General features: G+C 39.5%; 1 protein-coding gene across 1 annotated transcript in view; it reads right to left on the bottom strand.

Annotated features, from left to right (window-relative positions):
• ptpn13 (protein tyrosine phosphatase non-receptor type 13) overlaps nucleotides 1-26,131 on the bottom strand; it is a 210,003-nt gene that overhangs the window by 130,421 nt on the left and 53,451 nt on the right. Inside the window, 3 exon segments of the mRNA XM_052039324.1 lie at nucleotides 5,225-5,764; nucleotides 17,962-18,049; nucleotides 19,642-19,827. Coding sequence (XP_051895284.1) covers nucleotides 5,225-5,764; nucleotides 17,962-18,049; nucleotides 19,642-19,827 — 814 coding nt within the window.

A 26,131-nucleotide genomic window follows, 5' to 3' on the forward strand; every position in this document is an offset into this window, starting at 1 on the left:
GATATTAGTCTTGTAGCCTTCTCTGAACTACTTCCAACACATTAACATCCTTCTTTAAATAAGGCGACCAATACTGATGTGGTCTCACCAAAGCTCCATATACCTTTTCACTTTTGTATTCAACTTCCCTAGGACGGAATAATATTTTCCCAGATTTCCTAATTACTTGCTGTACGTATTTCCCAGCCTTTTGCAAATTATGCATTAAGGCATCAAGTACGTTCTTCCAACTTTTCACTTCTTAGATAATATGCTTCTTTATTTTTCCTACAAAATGGACAATTGTACTTTTTCTCACTTCATAAATTTGCCAGAGCTTTGATCACTCACTCCTTATCTATATCCCTTTAGTTCCTCTTCACAGCTTACTTTCTTTGTGCCATCAGCAAATTTTGTAAACAAACCATCAGTGCCGCCTTGCAAGTCATTTATGTAAATTGTGAAAAGCTGAGCTCCAGCTGCAACCACCGTGGCACCCCATTTTTAACATGAAAAACATGATGATGCTGGAGGAACTCAGCAGGCCAGGCAGCATCCGTGGAGAAAAGCAGGTGGTCAACGTTTCGGGTCAGGACCCTTCTTCAGGACTGAAGATAGGAAAAGGGGAAGCCCAATATAAAGGAGGGAAAAGCAGAGCAGTGATAGGTGGACAAAAGAGGAGAGGCGGGGTGGGCACAAGGTGGTGATAGGCAGATGCAGGTAAGAGATAGTGATAGGCAGGTGCGGGGAGGAGGGGAGAGCAGATCCATGGGGGGATGGGTCAAAGGTAAGGAGAGAGAGGAAAAAAAGGCTAGGAAAGGGAAGAAGAGAAGAAGCATGGTGGGGGGGGGGGGTGTTCTGGGGAAGGGGGAGGGAAGGGAATTTGATATTTATGCCGTTAGGCTGCTAGGTTCCAAGATGGAAAATTGAGGTGCTGTTCCTCCAGTTTGCGCTTGGAATTCTCCTGACAGTGGAGGAGGCCGAGGACTGTCACTTGGAATTCTCCTGGCACTATCTCTTACCACACCCTGTGCCCACCTCATCGCTCCTCTTTTGTCCACCTATCACTGCTCTGCTTTTTCCTCCTATATACTGGGCTTTCCCTTTTCCTATCTTCAGTCCTGACCCGAAACGGTGACCTCCTGCTTTTCTCCATGGATGCTGCCTGGCCAGCATCATTGTGTTTTTCATCTTGATTCCAGCATCTGCAGTCCTTTGTTTCCTGACTTTTAACATCTTGCCAACCAGACAGAGATCCACTTATGCCTATTTTCTGTTCCTGCTAGCCTGTTAATCTTCTACCCATCCAAACTGTTACATTCTATGCCATCAGCTTTTACTTTCTGCAATAACCTTTGTTGTGGCACCTTATCAAGTACTTTCCATAAATCTAAACATGGTTACCCAACAGTACAAATAACTCCCTCAAAGGACTCCAAAGAAGCTATAGATCAATGCCCATAATATAGAAATATCTGATCATCTCAGCTTGGATGTTTTTGATTTACCTACCCTCAAAAACTTTTTGAGGGAGAGTTCCAGATTTTCATTAGTACATGAAGAATATACTGACTTCAGCAATGAACAGCCTCTCTCTAATTGTTTAACTGCCTTCTGTATTCTCTGACCAGAGGAAATAGTTTCTTCCTATCCATGCTATCAAATTATTTAATCTTTAACCTCAGTTGGATCTCTCTTAGTCTACTACACTGAACTGAATACGTCCAGTTTATGTAACTTATATTTGTAATTCAATTATTTCATCATCCATCAGAATTTGCATGAAGACCAGTATATTTGTAATTCTATTCTTTCATCATCCATCAGATGCTACATGAAGGCCAATATTTCCCTTCCAGAGGTACAATGTCTAGAACTGAATGGAGTACTCTAGTTACTAAATGAAACCATATATTTGCACCATAACATCCAGCTCTTTACAAACTCACATATGGGATAAAGGTTAACACATTATATTATGGTTTTTAATTATTATTTGTATCTAACCATGAGATTTTAATTATTTCTCTACATGAACCCTTTGCTGCTCTACAGCTTCCAGCTTCTTACAATTTAGAAATTAATCTGTTGCACCTCAAGTCCATGAATCCCAAAATTTCAATTACAAAAACAGCAGCAGGTTGCTAAACATAGAACCTTAACAAGCAAAGCTGGTTTAATAACAGTGAAAACAGAACATGGAAACAAATAAAAGACAGGCATTATGTGCTGGATGTGAAAACCTCATTAAACGGTTTAGCTGTGATCTCTTTTAAAACTAATTGTTTTATAAGAACGATGCAAGGGAAAGAGCAAAATGTTAGATTGTAGACATGGACTCCAGAGCACTGACTTTGCTGAATAATTTGATCACATTAGGTAAATTAGTAAATGCTATCTAAAATATTGGAATATTTACAAGTTGGCTTATTTCTCCATAGGACTCAAAAATAAAGTATTTGGTAGAATATTGATGATCTCTCCTTTTTTATGAGCAGCATTAAATTATTTAAAATATATGAATGTTATTTACTGTCTAAAATACTTTATTTCTAGTAGTATATTTTACAAACAAGTCGATAGTTTATGTAGGAAGAAGACAATAAGTATGTAATTATTTTTATATTATTTGGAAGTATAATTTCAAGGCTTAAACATTTTAAACATGTTCCATAAATAGAAAACAGAAGTGTGATCCCATTAATTAATCCTTACACATAGCAAGTCAATAAAGTTGATCCACTGGTTGTGGTTTCGGACAGTTCATACATCTCCAAATCACCAATAAACAAAAGGGACCACTTAAGGAATTGACTGTGATTAATAAAAATGTTTCCTCTTTTTGATATAATTAGATTTGCTGCGAGGACAAAGTTGAAGTTTATTCTCGCAATTCTCCAGCAACCTAAAACTGTTTGGCTCATACTTATTACATGGGAATAAAGGCTCCCTTGAGATTATATTTTCAATACAGAAGTGGTCTCAAGTTCCAATTGACGTTTTACTGCAACAGAGGAACCCAACAGAGCTTTACATGATTAAAATTCTGATTTACTTACAATGGAAGCAACACATTAACTCTGAACCCACATGTCCCCACATTATCTCAGCAAATATTGTAATGCATCATGACTTTCTGCTTAATACACATTATAAAGACTGGAACAATGTCAATAAACTGGCAATAAAAAAAGACGTCATTGTGTTTGACCTCACCTGGGTTTATCAGTAACATGATGCTACAAGTGCAGCAGCCTAATATATTTTGCTTCCTTCAAAATAGCTTGTATTTTAAAAAGTGAATATAAAAATCACAAATACAAGATAAAACTTCCACTGCTCATATTCATCAATTGGTAATCTATCAATTAATCTATCCTTACATTCAATACATGAATTGAAAAAAATCCCTCCATGACAAATTGGGCAAGATCAATGCATGCACTCTAAAAGAGCACATTGACACAAGCAGAATATGCCCTAAAAAGACCTGAAGGCTTTGCACATAACTGGAAATCAAGTGAGCTTACATAATAGATACATTGTTCTAGTAAGTTATCGGCTTGAAATAGACTTTTCATCAGGACAATTCTTTGTCTGAGGATTGAATTGATGCCAAAGAACAGTTAATTTGGGTTGGACAGCATGTTCAGCTCTTTCATTAGACATCACCCAAATTAATGTTCTTTTTCTGTTTTTAGGTAAACAAAAGAAAAAAAATCATATTAAATGCAACATTTTTGACATAGATCTAAGTTATTTTTAGAAAGATAGCTTAGTTTCTTTGATCCTTTAATTAAGCATTAAATTTGATGTCACTTAATGTCCAGATCTGAATGGAGACTCCATTGGCAAAATCAGATTTGAGAGTGACAGGGGAAAGAGGGAGAAGGGAGAACTTAATAGAACCCACAAGTGTAATTTGCATCATTGGACAGCTGCCAATAACACAAGCCTTGTTTTTTTTTCCTCTGTATCTCAGAGAATCTAGGCAACTGCAGCAGCAGTGGAAATGCCCAAGATCTAAAAATGTTTCAAAGGAATTAAAATTTGAAGTATCATCTTACTTCCAAATTCCATGGAACTTCATCTTTCAAACTATTTCACTTCCACGTGCAAAGTATTTGTTTAATTTATATTAAAGGGATTTAAATTAAGTAGTAGGGACATCAGCATGATAAATAGTAGCTAGCTTTTTGCACAACACACCCAAATTAGTGATAGCACAAAAAAAGTTTCATATTAAAACCAAAACTGCTTCTACTGGGTAATGCTTACAGTCTATGTACTTCTATATTAATCGAATACTATCCATTCCCTCCATCCACCGGTCAAATCCTTAACTAACAGTATCCCTCTTTCTTCCTACTCCCCAAACACCTGGCATGTCCCCATAGGCTATATTCTCTTTCATGCTGACTTAATTTCACCGCAAAGATCATACTCTATTTATACCTGCTAATGAGACTTAGTATTTCTCTCTTGGTGAAATCAAGGCCTGTGGCTGTCAGTGTCTGTTTTACCCCAACCTTTTTATGTATAGACAAACTCCCAAAATAGCATTTATTAATGTGCTGCCTCGATGCGACTTCCAGAACTTGGCCCAGAGGACGTTCATGCCCTTGCTATGCTTAACACTTCCCAGTGCTGTACAACATCTGCTTCCATTTTCCTTTCAGATCATAGCACACTGAATGCAACCTAAAGTTCCCCTATTTGCTCTTTCCCATTTTGATCTTTTCCTCATTATTTTGAATTTCTGTACCTTGATTACTGAAACTTCAGTCAGCAGAAGCAGAATCTCCTCCTAGCAATAACCCTTTGAATTTTATCTCTTTCAAAGTGATTTAAGTAGATCTTAAAATATCCAATTTAAACTAAAAAGTGTTTATCTTATTTTTTTCATCTTTTTTTTCTTCTCTCCTGTAATCGTTTCTGGATTTCATTTAACACTGGGTGCATTCAATCTACTTCTTTATTTTGCAAATTTCATCCATTACTGAGACATCTTATTGGTATCCCTGCTTTCCCACTCTGCCCCCATCCACTTGTTTGCTCAGCGACTTTGTGGACAAAGCTTTGCTGAATTGAATGCTGCCAGGATGGGTCTGACTAATGAGATGCCAATTCTTATCCTGCTACAGAAAACTTGAGCCATTATATCTATAATCAAACATATTCTCCCTTCCCCTACATTTGTAACTCTTGATCTCTGTACACAAAAAAAATACTATGTTGTGCTTACCATCCACATTCATTGCTTCTCTCAGAACTCGTAATTTCTTCTGTCGTTCTTTAATCCTTTCATAAACACCCGAGAGAGCAGATGAGATGGAAAGTTCAGAAGTATGATGAGATCTTTGAAGACCGAGAGAAGCTGTTACTTGCCCCAAGTCTGGGTGCATTCTCTCTCTTAATTGGGAAGTGTTTTTAATCTGCTGGCCCATCCCCTGTGGACAAAGGCTACGTCTATGAGAATTATCTCCAGGTGCCATTATTTTGCCATTGCAACGACCCAGGTCAACTGTGGAGGTCCAGTACTTCTTACTGCCATGATCACAAATGAAATTGGACTTCGGAGCCAAACCACTTGGTCCAGATTGTAACTTCTGGTGTACATCCATTGTATCTTCATGTCCAAAAGCCGCGTGATAAGAATCCAAATCTAATGCCCTGTCAGTAATTGCCAGAAACCCCATGGATTTGCTTAGTCCTTTATTCAGTGAGACCTGCTCACAGAATTGTGCTTTGTACTTTCCTGTTGCACTGGGAGCTGTGCTTCTTTCTGCAATATTAACAAAGAAATTATATCAACGTATTCAGTGCACAACTGAACAAATGAAATGTTTCTCTGGCAAAGGTAAACACCTGTGAATGTTAGCTGATATGCAAACAGAAAATGTTTGAAACATGTAGCAATTTAAATAAATCATCCAAATTGCTTTCCTTTTTCCCTAGGAGATGACAGGTTTTCATTGTTATACTTACCGTTGCCAAAGTAGAGAATTCACAAGATTCACAGTAAGAGTAACAGCAAGGTGAACAGCACTTACTGTTGTTGAAGGCGAACTTAAGATGTAATTTCTATGTGCATTAAATGCTGAGGTGTTACTGCCCATGCTGACCTGCTCCACCACAACATTCACCATACTGATACTTCACTGAGAACTTCGGCATTCAAACAGGTCAGGGATGTAAATTTGCTGTTCTTTCACATTACACAAGGTAATAAATTTTGGCCTTATTCATGTGGATCTAATTCTGGAAAACTTTCCTTTTGGCACCAAAAGTTAACCTTATCAAAATGTAGAGTTCCATTTATTACAATCTTAATTGGGGGATTTTTTCTTTAAAAGAAAGGTAAAATAATCTTTTGTGTCCATCTCCTATTTCAATTTCTCTTTATGTGGACCACCTCCACACACGCACCCCTTTCCCAATGTAATGCATTCAACAGCTACAAACAGCTGACTGCAAATTTATGCACAAATCCTAAAGTTGTTACAATTATTCAGTGAAATATTGACAATTACACAGGCAAATACTGACATTTGCTGTCAAAACTCAGGCCAAGGTCTCAACCACCTCCACTGTTCATTTCACTGTGATACCTAACAGGTCTGACCAGCAATAAGCTCATGCACAGCTTATTAGCTAGAGGAGCCATCTGAATCTTATGGGAAATCTTTATTTCTGCCCTGCCTACTTCCTTATGCATGACATCATTTGATACAGATTTTAAATTTTATTTTCCAAGAGACACTGCCAAGGGATAGCTTTTTTCCCAGCTGTGTTTACTTTAAGCTAAACAGTAAGATATCACTACAAAAATGATCATAGAGTTATTTTCTATGCATCTGTGTTGCAAAATTCCAATTTACAGGTGGCATGGCAAACCAACATTTCTAAAAAGAAATCATAACATGCTTTACAAATAACTGCATTTGACTGATTAAAATCTTGTCAATTATGGTAGGTACATTGAAATGCACTTCAGTCATCCCCAAGCAATTCCCACACTAAGATTAAGTCATATTGCTTATATGCATCTTTTTAGGTTGACACATTTCACATCAGCCTAGTGCTTGTGTTTGAGCATAGGTCATAGAGCATAAACATAATCTGCACCATGTTGGGAGGCAGCTCATTTTCACTAAAAGTTCCTCCGATGGCATTGTGGAGAATACTTGGCATTTATCACCATGTGAAAGTTGTAAATTAGACTAAAAGGAACAGGAGCACAGCAGGCAGGTACAGGCGAGTTCAAAAGGAGCATGGGAGACAAAATCCCAGTGAGGTTATGAATGCATTTGGCTTAAACAAAGAGCTGGGCAATGCTAAGACGTTTCTTCAGGGCAAGTAAAACAGAAAAAAATCTAACAGTAATAGTAGAGTATACTCTTTTTGTTAAGTTAATCTAATATATATATTATATATATATATATATATATATATATATAATATATATATGTATGTATGTATGTATGTATGTATGTATGTATGTATGTATGTATGTATGTATGTATAGAGGCATGGCAGGGTAGTTTAGATTCAAGGACTGCACATCCTGCACCATGTGGACATTTCAGGCTGCTTCCCATGTCCTGGTCAACCACAGATCCACAGATGCAGGAAGTTTTATCAGCTGGAGAAGCTTGAGCCCTGTGTTTTTGGACCCTGGGCAACAGCTGACATTTCAGTGGCTCATCCTTGAGGCTGATTATTTCATGCATAGCATGTTTCAGGAGGTGGCCACCACACAACTCAAAACAGTGCAGGCAGAAAGAAAATGGGTGACTGCCAGACAGGCAAAATAGAGCAGGCAGGTAGTTCAAGAGACCCCCAGGGCATCTTGCTCTCTAACCAGTAATCTGTTCTGCGAGTTGGTGGGGGGAGGTGTCACCTTGCAGAGTACAGGCACAGCCAGGTTCATAGCACCTCAAGCATCTCAATTATAAAGGAGGAGAATGTCAAGACAGCAGTTGTTAGAGGGAAGGTAGAATTGGGGCACAGAAAGATGTCTTTGAAGTTGCAAAAGCAAATGTTGCCTCTCTGCTGCCAGGGTTAAGGATGTTGCTGAGCAGCAGCAGAGACTCTGGAGAGGGCAATGGACAGCCAGAGACAGTGGTCAACCTTGGTATTAATCCCATAGATAGAAAAGCAATGAGGTCTAGCAGGCAGATTTTAAGAAGTAAGGAAAGAGATTAAGATACAAGGCCTCAAAAGGTAGAAATGTGCTTATGTCACACCACAATGTGAACTGAAATAGGATAGTGTTGATAAATACACGGCTCAAGAGATTTTGGGATGGGAGGGGGGCACTTTCCTCTACAGAACTGGCAAAGCTTCCTGCAAGAACAAAGCTGGGACCAATTTGGCAGGGATGAGCACAGGAAGACAATGCTAGAAAGCTGCAAAAAAAAATTGGGAAGAGATAAGGGACATCAGATTATGAAACAGAAACATTTTTAAAGAGAACACTAAAGAGACAGACAAGACAGTCTCAAATGTGGGATATATGTGCAGAGCAAGTTTAGAAGTGCATTAAATAAGTTTGGCAAGGTGCAGACCAAATTATCCATGTGGGATTACAATGTTACAGCAAAAATAGACAGGTGGCTAAAAGGGTAGGAATGGGTTTGAAATACTCCTGGATACAAGGAGCCCTGTGAAGATAGGGAAGGGAAGAAATGAGGGGGAGCGGCAGTAATGATTAAGGAGGATAGACCACTACTTTGCTTAGTGCACAGGGTGCATTCCCAAGAACCAGAGTGCTAATACAGTAAGTGCAAAGAGGGGTCACTACTTCAATGTGTTATTGACTGGCTGCTGAGTGGGGATTGGTACTAACACCTGCCTTCCCTGCTGCTCCATTCTGCTATACTGGGACCCTGGCATAAACCCCTGTCCTTGCAGCAATGAATTGCCCCAGGGCAGGGCTGATGTTGAGCAGGTGAGGCGAGTGGTGTGTCTGCTCAGTGCTGAGAATTGGGGCTCAGGGCTGTACTGTGGCCAGCAAGGTGAGTGCAGGGGATTATCTCCATGTATTAACAGACCATTTGGTCTCTCTTCACCTCTTGTCAGACATGATGCAGTCTGCCGTCTCCCCCCCTCTTTGTTTTGGTTGCACAGAGCTCCATAAAGGTATGAAGTAGATCTTTGATGAAATAAAAGAGAGGACTAATGTGGCATATGTGTAGTTCCAAATGGCATCTGATGAGATGTCAATAGACAACATCAAGTTTGAAGGTCATAGAATAAAAGCGCCTAAGCAGAAAGCACAGAATTTTGGCTAGGTATCAGGAAACAGAGCAGCAGTCAAAGACTGGACTGGAGGGAAGTGTAAAGTTGCCCCAGGGGTCAGGACTAGAACTGTTCCTTTTGCTTTATATTAATGATTTGGACTTGGCTGTGCAAGGCACAATTTCCAGATCTGCAGATGACACAAGACTTGGATGTGTAGTTAACTGCGAGACTTCAAGGAGATGTAGACAGGTTACTACAACGGGTGGATAGGTGGAAGATGAAAATTACTTCCGAGAAATGTTACCTTTTGGGAGAATGATTGAGAAAAGACAATGTAAACTAGTGAGAACAAATCTAAAAAGGACACAAGAACAGATAGATCCGAGTGTTAAGACCATAAGACATAGGAGCAGAATTAAGCCATTCAGCCCATCGAGTCTGCTCCGCCATTCGATCATGGCTTTTTCCCTCTCAACCCCATTCTCCTGCCTTCTCCCCAAAACCTTTGACCCCTTACTAATCAAGAACCTATCAACCTCCACTTTAAGTATAACCAATGACTTGGCCTCTACAGCCGTTTGTGGCAATGAATTCCACAGATTCATCACCCTCTGGTTAAAGGAATTCCTCCTCATTTCTGTCCTAAAGGGACATCCTTCTATTCTGAGGCTGTGCCCTCTGGTCTTAGGCTCTCCCATTACTGGAAGTATCCTTTCCACATCCACTCTGTCCAGGCCTTTGTTTACACATACTTACATGCAAAGTGGCATGACAGGTTAAATAAACATACATGATCCTAGGCTGTATAAATAGAGGCTTGGAATATTAGAGCAAGGAAGTCATGATGAACTTTTATAAAACAATGTTTGATCACAAGCAGAATATCTGGGAACCACATCTTAGAAAAGACGTGAAAGGCTTCGGAGAGGATGCAGATTCAGAGGATGAGGAACTTTAGTCGTGCGGATAGACTGGGTTGTTCTAATTGGAACAGAAGAGACTGCTAAGAGATTTGATAGGATTACTTAAAATTATAAAGGGTGTAGACAGAGCAGAGAGGTGTATGGAGAGGAGCTTGCCTACACAGCACAGATTCAGTTGTAGTGTTCAAAGGGCAGCTGGAAAAACATCTGATAGGTTAGAATTTGCTGTGTTACGTGGGGAAGTGTTTACTGTGATGGGGAAGTGGAACCAGCTGAATTGCAATGAATACAATGGACCATTCTATGATTCCATGATGTGCTTAAAAATTTATGTTCTGCACATGCTATGATCTTCACGTAGAATAACAGTAAAGCTGACTGCCAGCATTCGTGGACCTCAGACAAAAGTAAAACTAGAAAAAAATTAAACTGGGAAATGGTTACTATGTAAACAGATGTGTGTATACATATATATATATATATATATTAAAAGAATCAGAGAGAACAATTTATGAAAAAGAAATGAAGCTGAACTAATGCCCCATTTTTTTATTACACACCCTGCTGCTTTTTACGCAAAACCCTGCAGTGTCCCTTGAACCATTTCAGAATTTTAAAAGCATAATTATATAATTGAATGTGTTGTACAAATCAGTACTTTTGCATCTTGGGATTCTACGTAAAAATATTAATGTCTAATAGTGATTATAGTTGCTTCAGCTGATGAAACTTCAGACTGATTATCTGAACAAATCAAGAACAGTTATATACGTAGCAAAATACACCAAACAGAAATGAGCAACTAACCCAAAGACAAAGACGCCACTAAGCTGACATTAAACAAGCCACTGTCACAAAGTGAGCAGAATTTTGCCTTTGGCTGCTATTGCTAAACAACATTATGGCAAATGTGCCCCCAGGCCACTGCTTTCTTTTCCAAATATTCTGTTTCATTGATCAATTTCTAGCCCAATAATTTTCAATACATTCCAACAATTTTTAACAGAAACACACATATATGACAATTCATCATTATTGATACTTTCTGGCTTCATGCATTTGCGCATCCAATACAATTCAATTGCTCTTTATTATCTCTGCCCATGGGTAGTGCATTGGCATTGATTTGAGTTTGTACAAACAACTGATTTTCCACTTATTTCAAAAATGTAACCACCAAAACATCTTCCATGCAGACCCAAGGATTTCCAGCTTTGTATTCCCCTTCTTCACCCTAAGCACATATTCTTCTTCCTCTAGCTCACTCCCATTTTAATGTCTATTCCAAAAAGGACTAAACCATTGCCTTTTCTGTGGTGTAAGCCTATGTCTGGGCTGCTAAACATTTAGCCAAACCACACATCTCCCTATTCCTGTGCAGCTACCCTAATATTCTCCAAGTGCTGTCACACTGCAGCCAACAAGCGAGACTAAAACCTCCATCCCACCCACTGGCTGATCACTCCCCGTCAGCACACTGCCATTTCCACCCACTCATTATCCCAAACCTCAATCCCCTCTGGGATCAATTCCCAACCCACTTTATTTTACTTGCACATAACGCACCATTTTCCAAACAGACCAGCCCTAACCAACTCTGATCTTAGTGCGCATTCTGGTCTGTTGTTAAAGACAATGTGAGTAGAGAAAAAGCATAAGGAAACAGTGGAATGGACAGGTTCACAGACAATAAAGAGAAGAAAGCTGTGTTGTGCATTTATTGAAAAGGACTGTTGGAGATGAAAGTACTAGAACTATCAACTGCAAACTCCAGCATGAATAGTAAATGGTAGGATACCAAGGAATGTTGATGAATAGAGAGACCTAGGAGTCCAGGTTCATAGTTTCCCGAAAGTGGCAACTCAGATAGATGGGGTGGTGAATAAGGCACATGGCATGCTTTGCCTTCATACTTCAGGCAAAGAATATAAAAGTTGGGATGCCATGCTGCAACTTTACAAAATACTGGACAGGCTGCAGTTGAAGTATTGTGTGTAGTTCTGATCATCACACCATAGGAAGGATGCGAATGCACTGGAGAGAGTTTAGAAAAGATTTACCAGAATGTTACATGGATTGGGAGAGATTGGATAGGTTGGGCTTATTTTCCCTGGAATAAAGGAAGCTGACGGGTGACCTGATAGAATTATATACGATTAATGGAGGCATAGATATGGTAGTTGGTCAAAGTCTTTTTCCCATTTTAGGGGTCCAAAAACAAGAAGACATAGGTTTAAGGTGAGAAGAAGAAGTTTTAAACAGGATTTGAGCAGTAGGTTTACTTTACACCGAGTATTTGATATCTGAAACGCACTGCAAGATGTAGTGGTGAAATCAAATACAATTACTATTTTTAGGAGGTATTTAGACAGACACTTAAATAGGCAAAGTTGTGAATGTGGGAAAATGGGATTAGTCTAGATGGGCAAAATGGCCAGCATGGATGTGATGGGCCAAAGGGTCTGTTTCTATGCTGCACGACTTTATGACTTTTAAGAAAGGTGGCAAGGAAAGGCAAGTAAATTAGAAAAATGGCTGTTAATTTTGCTTTTTGAACATAACTGCACAAGATGAAAAATACCATTTCAGTAATTTCGCTGTTACATCAAGTCTCAACAAATTACAATCACTACCTTATGTGCAAGTTACTCATTCTTTTACTTGGAGATAATATTTCAACACCTCTGAACACTGCTTAGGTTTGAGAGTCATTCCTGTTTTTCTTCTCAATTATGACAGAACTGAATGAAAAAAGGCCAAGCAGCAATGCACTGCATACTGCATTTCACCACGTTAATTAGTGTGACATGACATCTATTGTAGATACAAGTCATGCTCCACCAATCTTAGGCCATCTTAATATCACTGTACTCCCAATTTTTCACTTTTTTCTATTACTACAATGTGTCTTATAAACCATTTTATTTTATCCAGATTACTAGTAATGAAACCAGAGTTCTTTAGGAATTGAGACAATCCTATATTCAATTATGCACATGCCAATTAGTTCTACTAGTGCAAAAGAAACATCTGTATGTGGATATTATCAGCATTGAGATTGAAAAATATTATTACTTTAAACCAGGAATATGCAAGATAAATGTAAAATACAAACAAAATGTCACATGGTTCTTCTCTACCAGAGACTGAACAGTGCCCAACAAAAGTGAGTAACGCATTCCAATGAGATATCAGTTTCGAGTAACAACAGATCCCCTCAAAATATGTTATACATTAGCACTTCCATGGTACAAATCCTTTCTACATGCACTTCTACAATCTGTTCAAGTATGATAAAATGTGATAAATCACAACATTTGACCTACTTAAATGGTCCAATTCCTTGATAAATCTTATGTACTTAAGAAACCACATACTGTGCACTTCAGATACAACTTCTGTCCAAAAGTATGAGCTTGCCTATTCTCTGCCACTACTTGCAGAGCATTAAATGCATTCTGCATCTCATCTCCCTTTCACCCCTTCCCAATTTAAATTTATTGTATGTTTTTTCTCCAGTGAGAAATCTGGACCCCATAAGTGGTCCTTTATAAATTCAACCAGTGCCTTTATTATAAAATGTTAAGATGAGCAGAACTGACAGAGAAAACTTTCAATTAAAATAATGGACTACCTACTACAGTTGGAGAATAATCATAAGACAATTGTAATGACTTTGCAGAATAACTAGGCATTTACTTCACATTTGCAAAGTGTTGTTAATGCCTGATTAATAAATTAGATGTGGCTCAACATAATTCCAAACTTCTGTGATCATGCACCAAATTGTCAAAATGTCCTTTGTAAACCCGTACACAAAATTTTATTATCAACAGATTAACTGGAAGCACATCCACTTTCTTGCACGGTTCCAGTACCTCTCACCTTTGCATGAAAATATTGACACAGAAATTTGATTTTTCCTGAAAACACAGAAACCATGGGAAATTCATGCTCGCAATTTGTCATGAAACAGACTTACAGACAATGTTACCCAGTCTCTCGTTAGCATTATGCTTCTCTGGGGAGTGAAAAATTAATTGTTACTTCTGTTACTTTAAGGCTGCCTGTGCTTCTGAAAGGGGAGTTGTAACGTAGCTGCAGGCAGCAGTCTGTAACACTGCAAAATGGTCTGTAACACGGCAAAATGGTCTGAGTGTGACACATGCACAGCCAAAGGAAGGATGTTAGGTGACCTTTGGGATAAACATCGATCAGAAACTCAGCTAAACCAGCCAGATAAATATCTTGCCTACAACAACAAGTCAGAGACTGGATATCTTGTGGTGAATGATTCTTTAAAGGCCTTCTGACTTCTACATAACGTATCAGGAATGCGATGGATTATTCTCCACTTACCTGGATGAGTGCAGCTACGACAACTCTCAAGAAGCTTAACACCATCAAGGACAAAAAACAGAACATTGAAAGAACCCGGCAGGTCAAGCAGTATCTGGTGGATGTTGACATTTCGGATCGAATCCTGGTGTAGGGTCTCCACCCGAAACATTGACATACACCTTTTGTCTCCACAGATGTTGCTTGACCTGCTGAATTCTTCCAGCGTTGTTTTTTGTTCCAGATTTCAGCATCTGCAACCTCTTCACACCATCAAAGATAAAGTAGCCTACTTGATTGGCACCATATCCACCACCGCAAACATTCATTCCTCACACCACTGACACAAAGAAACTGCAGTGTGTATGATCGACAAAATGCAATGCAGATATTCACCCAGGGTATTCTAACAGCACCTTCCAAACCTGCAGCATATTGAGATAACAAGGGTAACAGATACATCAACCCCTACCTCCCCTCCCCACCAACCAAGTCACACACCCACCTGGTTTATTACCATTCCTTCATCGTCACTAGGTCTAAATCTTCAACTCCCTCCCCAACACCACTAAGAGCACCTTCACCAGAAGGATTGCAGTGCCTCACCATCTGAAGGGCAATTAGGCATGCCAATAAATGCTGGCCTTGCTAGTGGTGTCTAGATCCTCAAAAGCAAATGTAATTCAGGTAGTTCTGCTATAACTCAATAGTTCTGTTCCTAAGAAACTTCCCATTGCAGAAAGTTGTGTTATAGCAGAACAGGCTGTAGTTGCTTTCAAAGCACAGATCTTAGCAGGTTTTTAAGAGTGCGATCATGCTATGACCAATGTAGCCTGTATAATGCAAATAGTGTCCCTAATCCATCAATAGCATTATAACCAATTTGCGTTATAGCAGAACAACCTGCAAGTGAAAAGGAGGTCAATGCTTGGAGCTCAGGTCCAGTTTCTGGCAGTGTAGAAAATAAGTGTGGTCAAGGCAAGATTCCTAACTTCCAATTCAATTGCTCTCAGTTCATATCTGAATCGCCATTTGTTTTTCCCCTCTTGGACCTCCCCACATCTCCCAGTGAATATTCCACCACATCTCGCGTCATTTCCTTCCACATTTATTCTTTCACTCTGGGTGCCTACTCTCATTCTGACTTACCTAAAGATGGTCTACATGACTAAACCTAGGCAGCTATGTTCTCTAAAGAATTCATAAGGCCACTACTAATACATTTCTTTGTTCCTTACTGCAAAAGAAAACAGAAAACAACATGCCAGAGCAGGCAGCAAGCTTAAAGGTGAGGCCACCTACACATCCAGCCTCCTGGAAATGACATAAAGGGAGCTACTCATGCCTGGATAGGAGGCAGACCAAGTTCCACTCCCCACCTTTTATTTCCTTCTCCTTCTCACCCCACACATACACTAACTATAGCTGACTACAGAAAGCTACAGCTGAGATCCTCCAGCATTTTGTTTTTCATTTCGTTAGCCTTCCCTTTTACTTGCTGCACTTGTGCACTCACTTTGAGTTGTGTACAAGGACCCCCAAATCCCTCCGGGCTGTAGCTTCTTGCAATTTTTCTTTATTTAAATAATATAATTCTTTTGTTTTTCCTTCCAGAATTAACATATTTGCCCATATTGCCAAATTTTTGCCTCTTTATAGTAATAAGACATATAGCACCAATCCCTGTGGTACCCCACTGGTCACAGGTTGCCTACCTGAAAATGACGCCCTTATGCCTACTCACTGCTTTATGTCTTTTGGCCTATCCTCTAAGCACACCAAAATATTACTTCCAACAGCATCAACTCTTATCATGTGACTTGAACTTTCGCAAGGCACTTTGTCAAACAGCTTGCGGAAATTTGACTACAATACCTCCACTGTTCTCCTCCAGGCATTTTGTTGAGACTTCCTCAAAAAAAAACTAAAGTTTGTCATGAGGGGATTTTCCCTCCATGAAGCCACATTGCCACACAATGGAAAGGCCGAAATCTAATATGTTTCAGAATTCTGTGCCATGTGTGGAGAGTATGCCAAACATGAAGTCAATGGCTCATTTCATACGTAGTGGTGCCCATCATGGATCTTTTGACAACACACCTCACCATTTCCACATTAGTTCTATTGCTACTGTTTTGTCTCTGGGGCTCAGGAGTGTCAGAGGCTTCCAAAATGCCACATCATTCTTACAGACTATTTTAGGCAGAGCAGTACGAGTATGAGGTGTACCCCAGGTACTGACATTAGGAAATACAGCTGCTGTCCTCTCGCAGGACCAACAGTGTGCCAGCAACCCCATAATCTACTCATTCAGTGGCTACTTTAGTGTTACACAACCAAATGTGTCAGGCCACCAAGCCAAATCAAGGCATTGCAGTCTGCATCCAGGTTCAAAGGTGCTTGTGGCCATCAACCACAAAGTATGGAAGTTCACCACCCTTCTGATGTACGGAGTAAGTTTTGTTTTTACAGAGAGTGGTGGGTGCCTGAATTGAACTACCAGGGGTGGTAGTGGAGGCAAATACAATAGAGGCATTTAAGAGGCTCTTAGGTAGGCACATGAATATGCAGAGAATGGAGGGTAATGGACATTGTGTAGACAGAAGGGATTAGTTTAGTTAAGTCTTTAATTACTTGTTTAATTAGTTCGGCACAACATCATGGGCCAAAGGGCCCACTTGTGTGCTGTACTGTTCGATGTTCTCTCCCCCTAGTTGTAGCAACTGTGATCCATTTCACAGGAGCACCAGGATAGTTAAACAAGCACCCAACACTAGATCTAGGGGCTTGTACAAGAACTAGTCTTAATTCTGCACATTAAAAAACACTAACATCAAGTAACTTACAGAATACTTTTCTGGATTTGGTGCTTGTATTAATACTTTGAGCAAAATGTGGGCAGCACCATGACACTGCTGTGGGGAGAGCATTCAGATGGTCTGTACAACCAGCTGTAAAATGTTCCACCAAGACTTCCAATTTAGGTTTGCAATCAGAACATTGTCAACAATTTAAAAAAAAAGATGAATAATGATATATCAGAACAAACCATAGCTGGGTCGGATAAGGACAATTCTTTTAAATAGTGCTCCTGCAGGGAGTTTCTTGACTGTTCCAGTTTGCTACATGGGAATTCAAGTGTCAGGCTGATGATTTTACAATTAGATCCAACCACCAGTGTACGACTCATTAACTTGAAACTTATTAAATGCCCCATCTAATATGGCAGACAGCGCTCTCAACCTCAGGAGAGAAGCAAGCTGCTTGTCATGATAAGCACAATTCATGCTTACAAGCTGACTTGAGCATGATTGAATTCATATGCCACTAAGTCATGCTGTCAGAGCGTTGCAGCACAAACCAGAGACCGAGTCTGCTCAACAGCATGTTAGGTGCTGACTGCACTCAAGCCTCAGTGATCACATTTAACTTTATTCTCAAACATTTTCAATGGGGGAGCTTTATGCAAACTCACCTGATGGAAAACCCTTGCCCCTTAGTCGATCCCGAATTTCCTGGTTACGATCCGACTTGTTGACTGGGTGCAAGGACAGCTGATTAAGCTACAACATGGAAAACATTAGACTTTAGCAAGGTTCACTTTCTCTTTGATCAGTGAAAATTAGATTTGTTAAATTTCCAGAATAAAAGTGAGTTATTATGGAAAGTGAAAATTCATGTTTCCCATCATTAAACTGGTACCTAGTGTCTTAAAAGGAAACACACTGGGAAGGAAAGAACAAAAGCTGCCAAGTGTTTTAACCCAGTACACCAATAAAATCACTGATGTTTTTCATTGAAGAATGTATCCATATGTCGTGTTGGAAAATACCCCCTTATTAAACACCTTTGAGACTAATGGAGACTTGTTTCAGTCAGCCTCCTTGTGTTCCGCACGCAAGGTGCTCAGATGCTCATTCTCCATTTTGAGCAGTCATGGGCCAGGGATTCCTATGTCACTAAATTTGCCTTTGAAAACATTTTTGAACATTCTTTGATCTTATGGAAATCTCTCATTCTGACAGATCTCAGAGTTGGGCACTTGTTTCAGGAGTTTCGTGTGAGCCATGAGGACAATGTGGCCCATCCATTGTTGCTGGCTGAGGATAATTAAACCTCGATGCTGTGGATATTGGCCTGGGAGAGGATGCTGATGTTGGATCCCTTATCTACCAGTGCCTACAAGCTATGTGCTGACTTGAGATTTTGCTTTTCGAATGCTCTTTTCCTCATCCATGTCTGCCTTCACAGACAAGAGGCTTCTAATCTATGGAAAGTGATCCGTGTCTTTCTGATGTTCAAAGCAAGGCCCATTCATTTCAGTGACTGAGTTAACGATCACTCAGTCTCCAAGTATGCGTATTTTTTAAAGTGTTGTCTGCACACTACAGATGGAAGACTGACATTGGAATAACTTTGGTTCTAGATTGGAGGCAACTTGGGTTAAAGTATTCTGCCTGAATACTCTGATGGAGAGCTCATTGGAAATGAAACGCAATATTGTGATGAGGAGAACTGAAAACATGATGAGACAGCTCTGCCTAACCCCGACCTATGCTGGGATGGGTCTGTGGTGAATGAAATGGTTGGAATCATAGCTTGCGTAACAATTTATAGCAGATGTAGATTGGAGACCAATATCTGAAGGAAGCTAAATTTGAGAAGGATTCTCCACAGTCCCTCTCGGTTGACAAGAGTCAAAGGCTCTTGTAAAGTCAAAAATGTACAGTGGCTGATGCTGCACCCTCAATTTTTCTTGGAACTTTTTCCAGTGAAGATCACGTCCACTTTGCCTGATGGACTATTCACACTGTGATTTGGGGAGGAGCTTTTCAGCCACCAGGAGGAGGTGGTAGAAGAGATTAAAATAGGGAACATTATTATATCAAGCAACACATAAAAACACTGGAGAAATTCAGCAGATCAGGCATCATTGACGGGAGGAAAATGGACAGTCAACATTTTCAGTCAAAACTCTTCATCTGTTCAGTCCTCCAGCATTTTGTATGTTGCTCCAGATTCCAGCATCTGTAGTCTCTTGTGTCAACAGTTTTATATCTGTGTTTTCACTAACACATTTTCGAGAAGGTGACTAAGGTCAAGGAATTTTAACAATGAAATGTACAAAATAACAGAATTTCAGTGAAGTACTTACAGTAGTTAAACTTCCCAAGACAAGTTTTACCAGCTGTTTGACATAAGAGAAAGCTGGTTCACAGTTACTATTCCGGATATGAGCACTGCAAGCATCTAGAATAGTTCTCATTGAACCTCTTGTGTACATCAGGTCTTCGCACATATTTAATAATATGCTATTTAGGTGTTCCCCAAGTTTTATTGGCTAAAAAGCAGAAAAAAATAAATTACTACAGCAGCATATCTTAAAACAAAATAGTGCACAGTTCAAACCTGAAGAATGTTAGTTCAATAGACAAAAGGAATTTCAAGCATGCTACTTCACTGCCAGGAAGGTTATGGAAAAAGGGAATGAGCTCTTCTAATTAGAAAAGTATGCAGGGGCAATTTCATAAAAATGAATTATAGAACAATCCCAACTCAACAACAGCAACTTTCATTTCACATTAGGAAATAATTTCAAGACCCATAATTTTGCACTGCATTATAGGTTGAGGGGTTCCTTTTATCTGCCATTTCCCAAGCTATTCTTGACGATCCTTTGAACTTACTCACCCAATCTCCTTTCTTGCACAGCTTAAGATTCTCTGACTCTGGTGTAGGCATTTTATACTGAACTACAAGCTATGTAATAAATCAAAATGCTTATTAGAAGGCTTGATGAAATGGCACTCACAGAGAATTATTCCAGTTAATGGGAACTGATCACAGCTAGGCTCTTTATTATGCGAACCAGAAACTATAACTCCAAAAGACGTGAATTACAAATATAGCCACAAGAGTACGAAAAAGAAACTTCTAAAGATGACTATGTCAGATCCAATTAACTAGATTAGAAATATTCGCTTGGGAAATCAATTTAAGCTTAAATATATTATTTCTACAGTGATACTCATCAAAAAAATGTTGGACTAAAAAAGTCACTGGGAGCCCACTAACCCCTCAAGAAGCCCACAGCTTACAGAGAAGTGAGAACTTTGAACTGCATTGTGGAAGTGCCTTTAAAACATTGCAAACAAGCCAGGAGATGCAGGAGTATCTCCTCCCAGTGTAGCAAGTTTCCCTGCTTGCCATCTAATTACTATCTATGATCAAATCTCCCCTCCCCCTCAGAACAGGAGACCAAAACCCAGCTCCCTCCACCAAACACTACCATTAGGTTTCCTACCTGCCCCTGGGTGTTCCTCACCTCACGAGTAGCCAAGCCTGTCAAGTAAGCTGGCTACTGGGTGAGGAATCTGCTGAAGAAAATAGATGCACGCTATGATTTTAAGATGGTATAGTGTACTGGACCAACAAAAATGCCTTGACACCCTGGTTTTAGCAAGTTAGTATAAATTTCATAATGTGGCTTTTTTTTTTAAGGATCAGTTTACTTTAAACATCTCTGATTATAAAAACACTGGTGTTAGATACATTCCCTTCTAATAGTACAATTATTCTGAACAGCAGATACTTTGTTTTAAAATCATCCAGAATCATATAGACACAGATTCATAAAACAAAGAAGCAGGCTCTTAAGCCCCCCTCCCCAACGCCCCCCCCCAACCTGTCGATGCCAACCATCAAATACCAATCTCCACTAATCTCATTTTCCATCATTTGGCCCATGGCCTTCCATGTCATGTTGTGAGAGTCTCTACCTCCACCACCTCCTCAAGCAGCACATTCCAGATTTTAACCATCCTCTGGGTGAAAAACTTCTTCTACCAATCCCCTCTAAACATCCTGCCGCTTACCTTAAACCGAGGCCCTCTTGTTTTAGACACTCTTGCAATCGGGAAAAAATGTGCATTGTAATTTTCCATATAACGTCCCCTCTCTGCCTCTTCCACTCCAAGGAAAACAAACCCAATCTATCCAGATTCTCTTCATAACCACTCCATTCTGACGAATCTCCTCTGCACACACTCCAGTGTAATCAAGTCCTTCCTATTGTGTGGCAACCAGAACTGTACATGGCACTCCAGTTGTGGTCTAACTAATGCTTTATGAAGTTGTATAATAACCTTTCTGTTCTTATATTCTATGACACAGCTAATGAAGGCTAACACTCCATATGGCTTCTTAACCACCTTATTTACCTGAGCTGCTGCCTCCAGAGTCCCTTCTGTCCCTCAATATTCCCCACAAATATTTCAGTTTCAAATGGCAACTTTAGCTGTTAGATTAAGATACCTTTATTAGTCACATGTATATTGAAAGACACAGTGAAATGCCTCTTTTTACGTAGAGTGTTCTGGGGAGAGCCCACAAGTGTCACCACACTTCCGGCACCAACATAGCATGCCCACAACTCCCTAACCCATACGCCTTTGAAATGTGGGAGGAAACCGGAGCACCCAGAATAAACCCACACACACAGGGAGAACATACAAACCCTTTACAGTGGCCGGAATTGAACCCAGGTTGCTGGTGTTGTAATAGCATTATGCTAACCGCTACACTACCATGCCTGCCCTATAGCATAACACTATTACAGCTCTAATAAAGTTAGAGCCTTATTTTACAACTAAACTTACTTTGAAACCCTTCAGTGAGCTAAATTTTACACCCAATTTAATAATATTGGTAATTGGTTTATTATTGTCAATGTACTGAGATACAGTGAAAAGCTTTCGTTTGCATGCTATCCAGACAGATCATTCCATCCATGAGTACATCGAGGTAGTACGAAAACAAAAACAAGAACAGAATACAGAATATAGTGTTACAGATAGAGAAAGTACAGAGCAGGTAAACAATAAGGTGCAAGGGCTAAGATGAGGTAGAGTGAGAGATCGAGTTCATCTTTGTCATATAAGAGGTCCATTCAAGAGTCTCAAAGCAGCAGGATGGAAGCTGTCCTTGAGCCTGATGGTACGTACTTTACAAAATCCCTGAAATTCTAGAAGAAACAAACTTTCCGTTGCCTGTTTAATTACATCTTGACCAAACAATGAAATCAAAGCAAGCTTTATTTTATGTATAAATCACTAACAGACCATGATATTATTGGTTTAACATCTGAACAGCAGGTTTCCAGTTATTGTATAATTGTTAAAATGGCTTTCACAATACCAACATCATAAAACAAAAAAAAAATCAAAAAACTGCAAACGCTGTAAATTTGAAATAAAAACATGAAATGCTGCAAACACTCAGCAGGTCAGCATCTATGGAAAGAAAAACTGAATTAACATGTCAGGTCAAAGACCGTTTGTCAGAACTGGGAGAGAGAAAAATGAAGTTAGTTTTAAGTTGCAGAGGATGGGGTAAGAGATTGATACAAGAAAAGGAATCTCCCTGTTTGGGTGACACCAGGATTGCCCTGGTGATAAACTGTTGACAAAGCCATTTGGTTGGTAAATTAATGAGGAAAGTTATAGAGAAAAAACAAAGAAACATGTGAAAGCTGTGAAATACATGTCAGAGCTTTAGGAAATGCCCAGCAGATAAGGCAGTGAAAGTGAAAGTTAATGTTAATATTATAGATGGATAAACAACAATAAAACTGGTGAGGTCTGATACAGTGAAAGTAGGTTCCCTGCAGCTCTTGATTTTAATATGGAAACCAAAAGACTGCAATGAACTAGACTGCAGATGTACAGTTCCTCAAGCTTACATTGGGCCTCATTAGAACAGTGGCAGACAGGTCAAAATAGGAGTGAGATTGAGAATTAACATGACAGACAACTGGAAGCTCAGGGTCAAACTAGCACAATGAATGCAGGTACCTCACAAAGCAGTCACCCAATCTGTGTTAGGTTTCTCCAATGCTGAGGAAAACCCCATTATGAGCACCAATACTGTACTCTGGATAGGAAGATCTGCAACTGATAACTTCTTCAACTGAAAGGACTGTTTGAATCCTTGAATGACAGGAAGGGCAAGTATTGCATCTCCTGGGATGTACTGAGAGAAGTGGAGTGGCTGGTGGAGATTAAAGAGCAGGCCAGAGCCTATAGGATATCATAAAAGTACTTGCATCCAAACTTTTCCTTAAGTGAGTTTGCAACACAGGTATGGACAAAGTTTAATCTGTGAACATCAATGATTCAGAATGCTTTCACAACAAATTAAGTTAGCTATGTGTAATCTTTACTATAACAGGAATGATGCTTTACAAAAAAAATGTTTAAGGAAATAAGGAAACTAAGTGAAGTTTTTTTAAACTTTTGGTCAAAAAGAACTGAAAGCCTTTTTATTCTTCTAATTTATTAAGGCACAGAAGGAAGGCATTTGGCCCATCAAGTCCATACTGGCTCCCAGGAGTACAATCTCAAAAGTCCCATTCCCCGTCTCCTTCATTCCCTGGAACCTACTTCTCTCACATACCCGTCAACTCTCTTTTGATTCTTGTGCCACATACCTATACCAAGTGGTAATTCAAGGTACTCTACCAGCACATTTGGGGAAACCGGAGCACCCAGCAGAAATTCCACATGGACAGCAGCTAAGGTTAGGATCCAACGTGGGTCCCTGAGGCTGCGAAGCACAGAAGTTAGTGCCTCATTGTGCCACTGGGATTCTTTGAAAAAGGTCATGCAAAAAATACTATACCAAAGGATTAACATAGTGTTTATGTTTAGCTGAGAAAATATACAGGAGGTTATTCCAAACTAAAACACTTTCTTTGAACATTAAAAAGAAAATAACCTTACAAGGGACATGAATAATACAGGGACAAAATTCCATGAAAAAGGTCATGCAAAAAGAGGTGTTTCACACTCACTCACTTTTGGCAAAAGTAGGTATTTCACTTCCTACTATTACTCTTCTCCACTGAGACTCACCATTGAGGGTCTCTCCTCCCTGCAAGAGCCTTCCTAACTACATTAGTTTCTGTGAAAAATCTTGCAAAATTACTGCCCCGTTTTGTTAGATGTAAATTAGGAAGCTGCCATGCTAAGTACATTCAGTGTTATCCAAGACCTGCACGTAGGAATCAAAATTTTGCTGCAAAGAAGAATCCAAACCATTGCCTACCGCATGTAGCATTTTATATATTGCTGCTCTGGTTGTTGGCTTCAGTGACCATAATCCCCTCGTGTCAGCTCTTTGGATGAAATGGTGGTGGGGAGAGAGGGGAGAGGGGTATGGGGGGTGGGGGGCGTGGATGTTGGTGGTGGAGGTGGGATTGGAGTGGTGGTTGAAGGGAATAACAGAGAGACTATAAATAGTTAAGAATGGAACTGTTTTAAAGCGCCTTCCAATCTGATTTTGCAAGGGAAGCACTTTATAATTAAAGCAATCCCTCACTATATTTCTTTGTCATATACCAGGTCAGCAGCAGCGAAAAATAATTTAAACCATCAGCAATGATTGAAAAGCTGGAACTATGTAAATTTAACAAAAACATTCTCAAAACCTGGTGTTGACACTCTGCCATTATATCAAAAGAAATCTGCTTGGCTTACAACTCTCCTCTTCCAAGAGCAGTAAACCATTATTCATAATTCAACAGTAATTTCTAGAATCATCTCTTTGTAGTTAATGACTAGTAGTAGAGGCTGACATGTACAAAATTCAAAGTAGCAGTAAGAAAATAAAAATGACTATATTTATATTGCATCACAGGGTATTAATGGGTGGAACAAAATTAAGGACTGTTTTGTTTTTCCTTTTATCCACACTGAAATTTTAAAAATTCATGCAAAATTTCTGAAAAAGTGATCAATTACTCCTGTGGCAAAGATGGGCAGGACTTGGTTACAAAAAGAGCAGTTCTGATCCTTCACTTATAGTTAGAATTAAACTCCACAGCCTCACTGCAAAGCTTGGTATCAACCACAAACTTCTTTATACTTAAAGCATAATAGCACATTGGCAGCATTTGTATGAATGTATAGAAAAAAAATCACCCAGTTACACCATCATGTCTAGACAAACCTGGAAGGTACAGCATAACAATGGCATTGGACAACTAAGGATGACAATGTATCAGGTAAAGAAACAAACTCTAACAATACAAAGGCATCATTACTCAAAATTTTGGTGTTGCTGATTGAATGGAAAAAGGTACATGACAAACAGCAACAAATTAATAATCATTGAGTACCCATCACAGCACAGACTGATTCTGCTTAAGCTGTTCAAACTAGATTCATGGTCAAGAAGAAGACAGCAAGAGGAATCAGCATTGTTGGTGCCTAGTGCTACAAAGGTAGAAGCACTGGACATTGCTTGCCTCATTGAAGGTTCAATAAGTATGTCCGGAATAAAGCAAGAACAGACACTAAACAGGAATCAGAAGATCCACCAGACCATTTCCTGGGAAGATAGGCCCATCATATAAGAAGAGATCAAGTAGGATAGATGAAAATCAAAAAAACTGCAGATGCTGCAAATCTGAAATAAAAACTGAAAATGTTGGAAACACTCAACAGGTCAGGCAGCATCACTGGATAGAGGGTGATGAAAAGCCTCAGATATGAAACCTTAACTCTATCCATAGATGCTGCCTGGCTTGCTGAGTGTCTCTAGAATTTTGTGTTTTTATTTGAGTAGGTTAGGCCTCTGTTCTCTAA

The sequence above is a fragment of the Pristis pectinata genome, chromosome 2 (assembly GCF_009764475.1).
Source record: "Pristis pectinata isolate sPriPec2 chromosome 2, sPriPec2.1.pri, whole genome shotgun sequence".
NCBI classification, from domain to species: Eukaryota; Metazoa; Chordata; class Chondrichthyes; order Rhinopristiformes; family Pristidae; genus Pristis; species Pristis pectinata.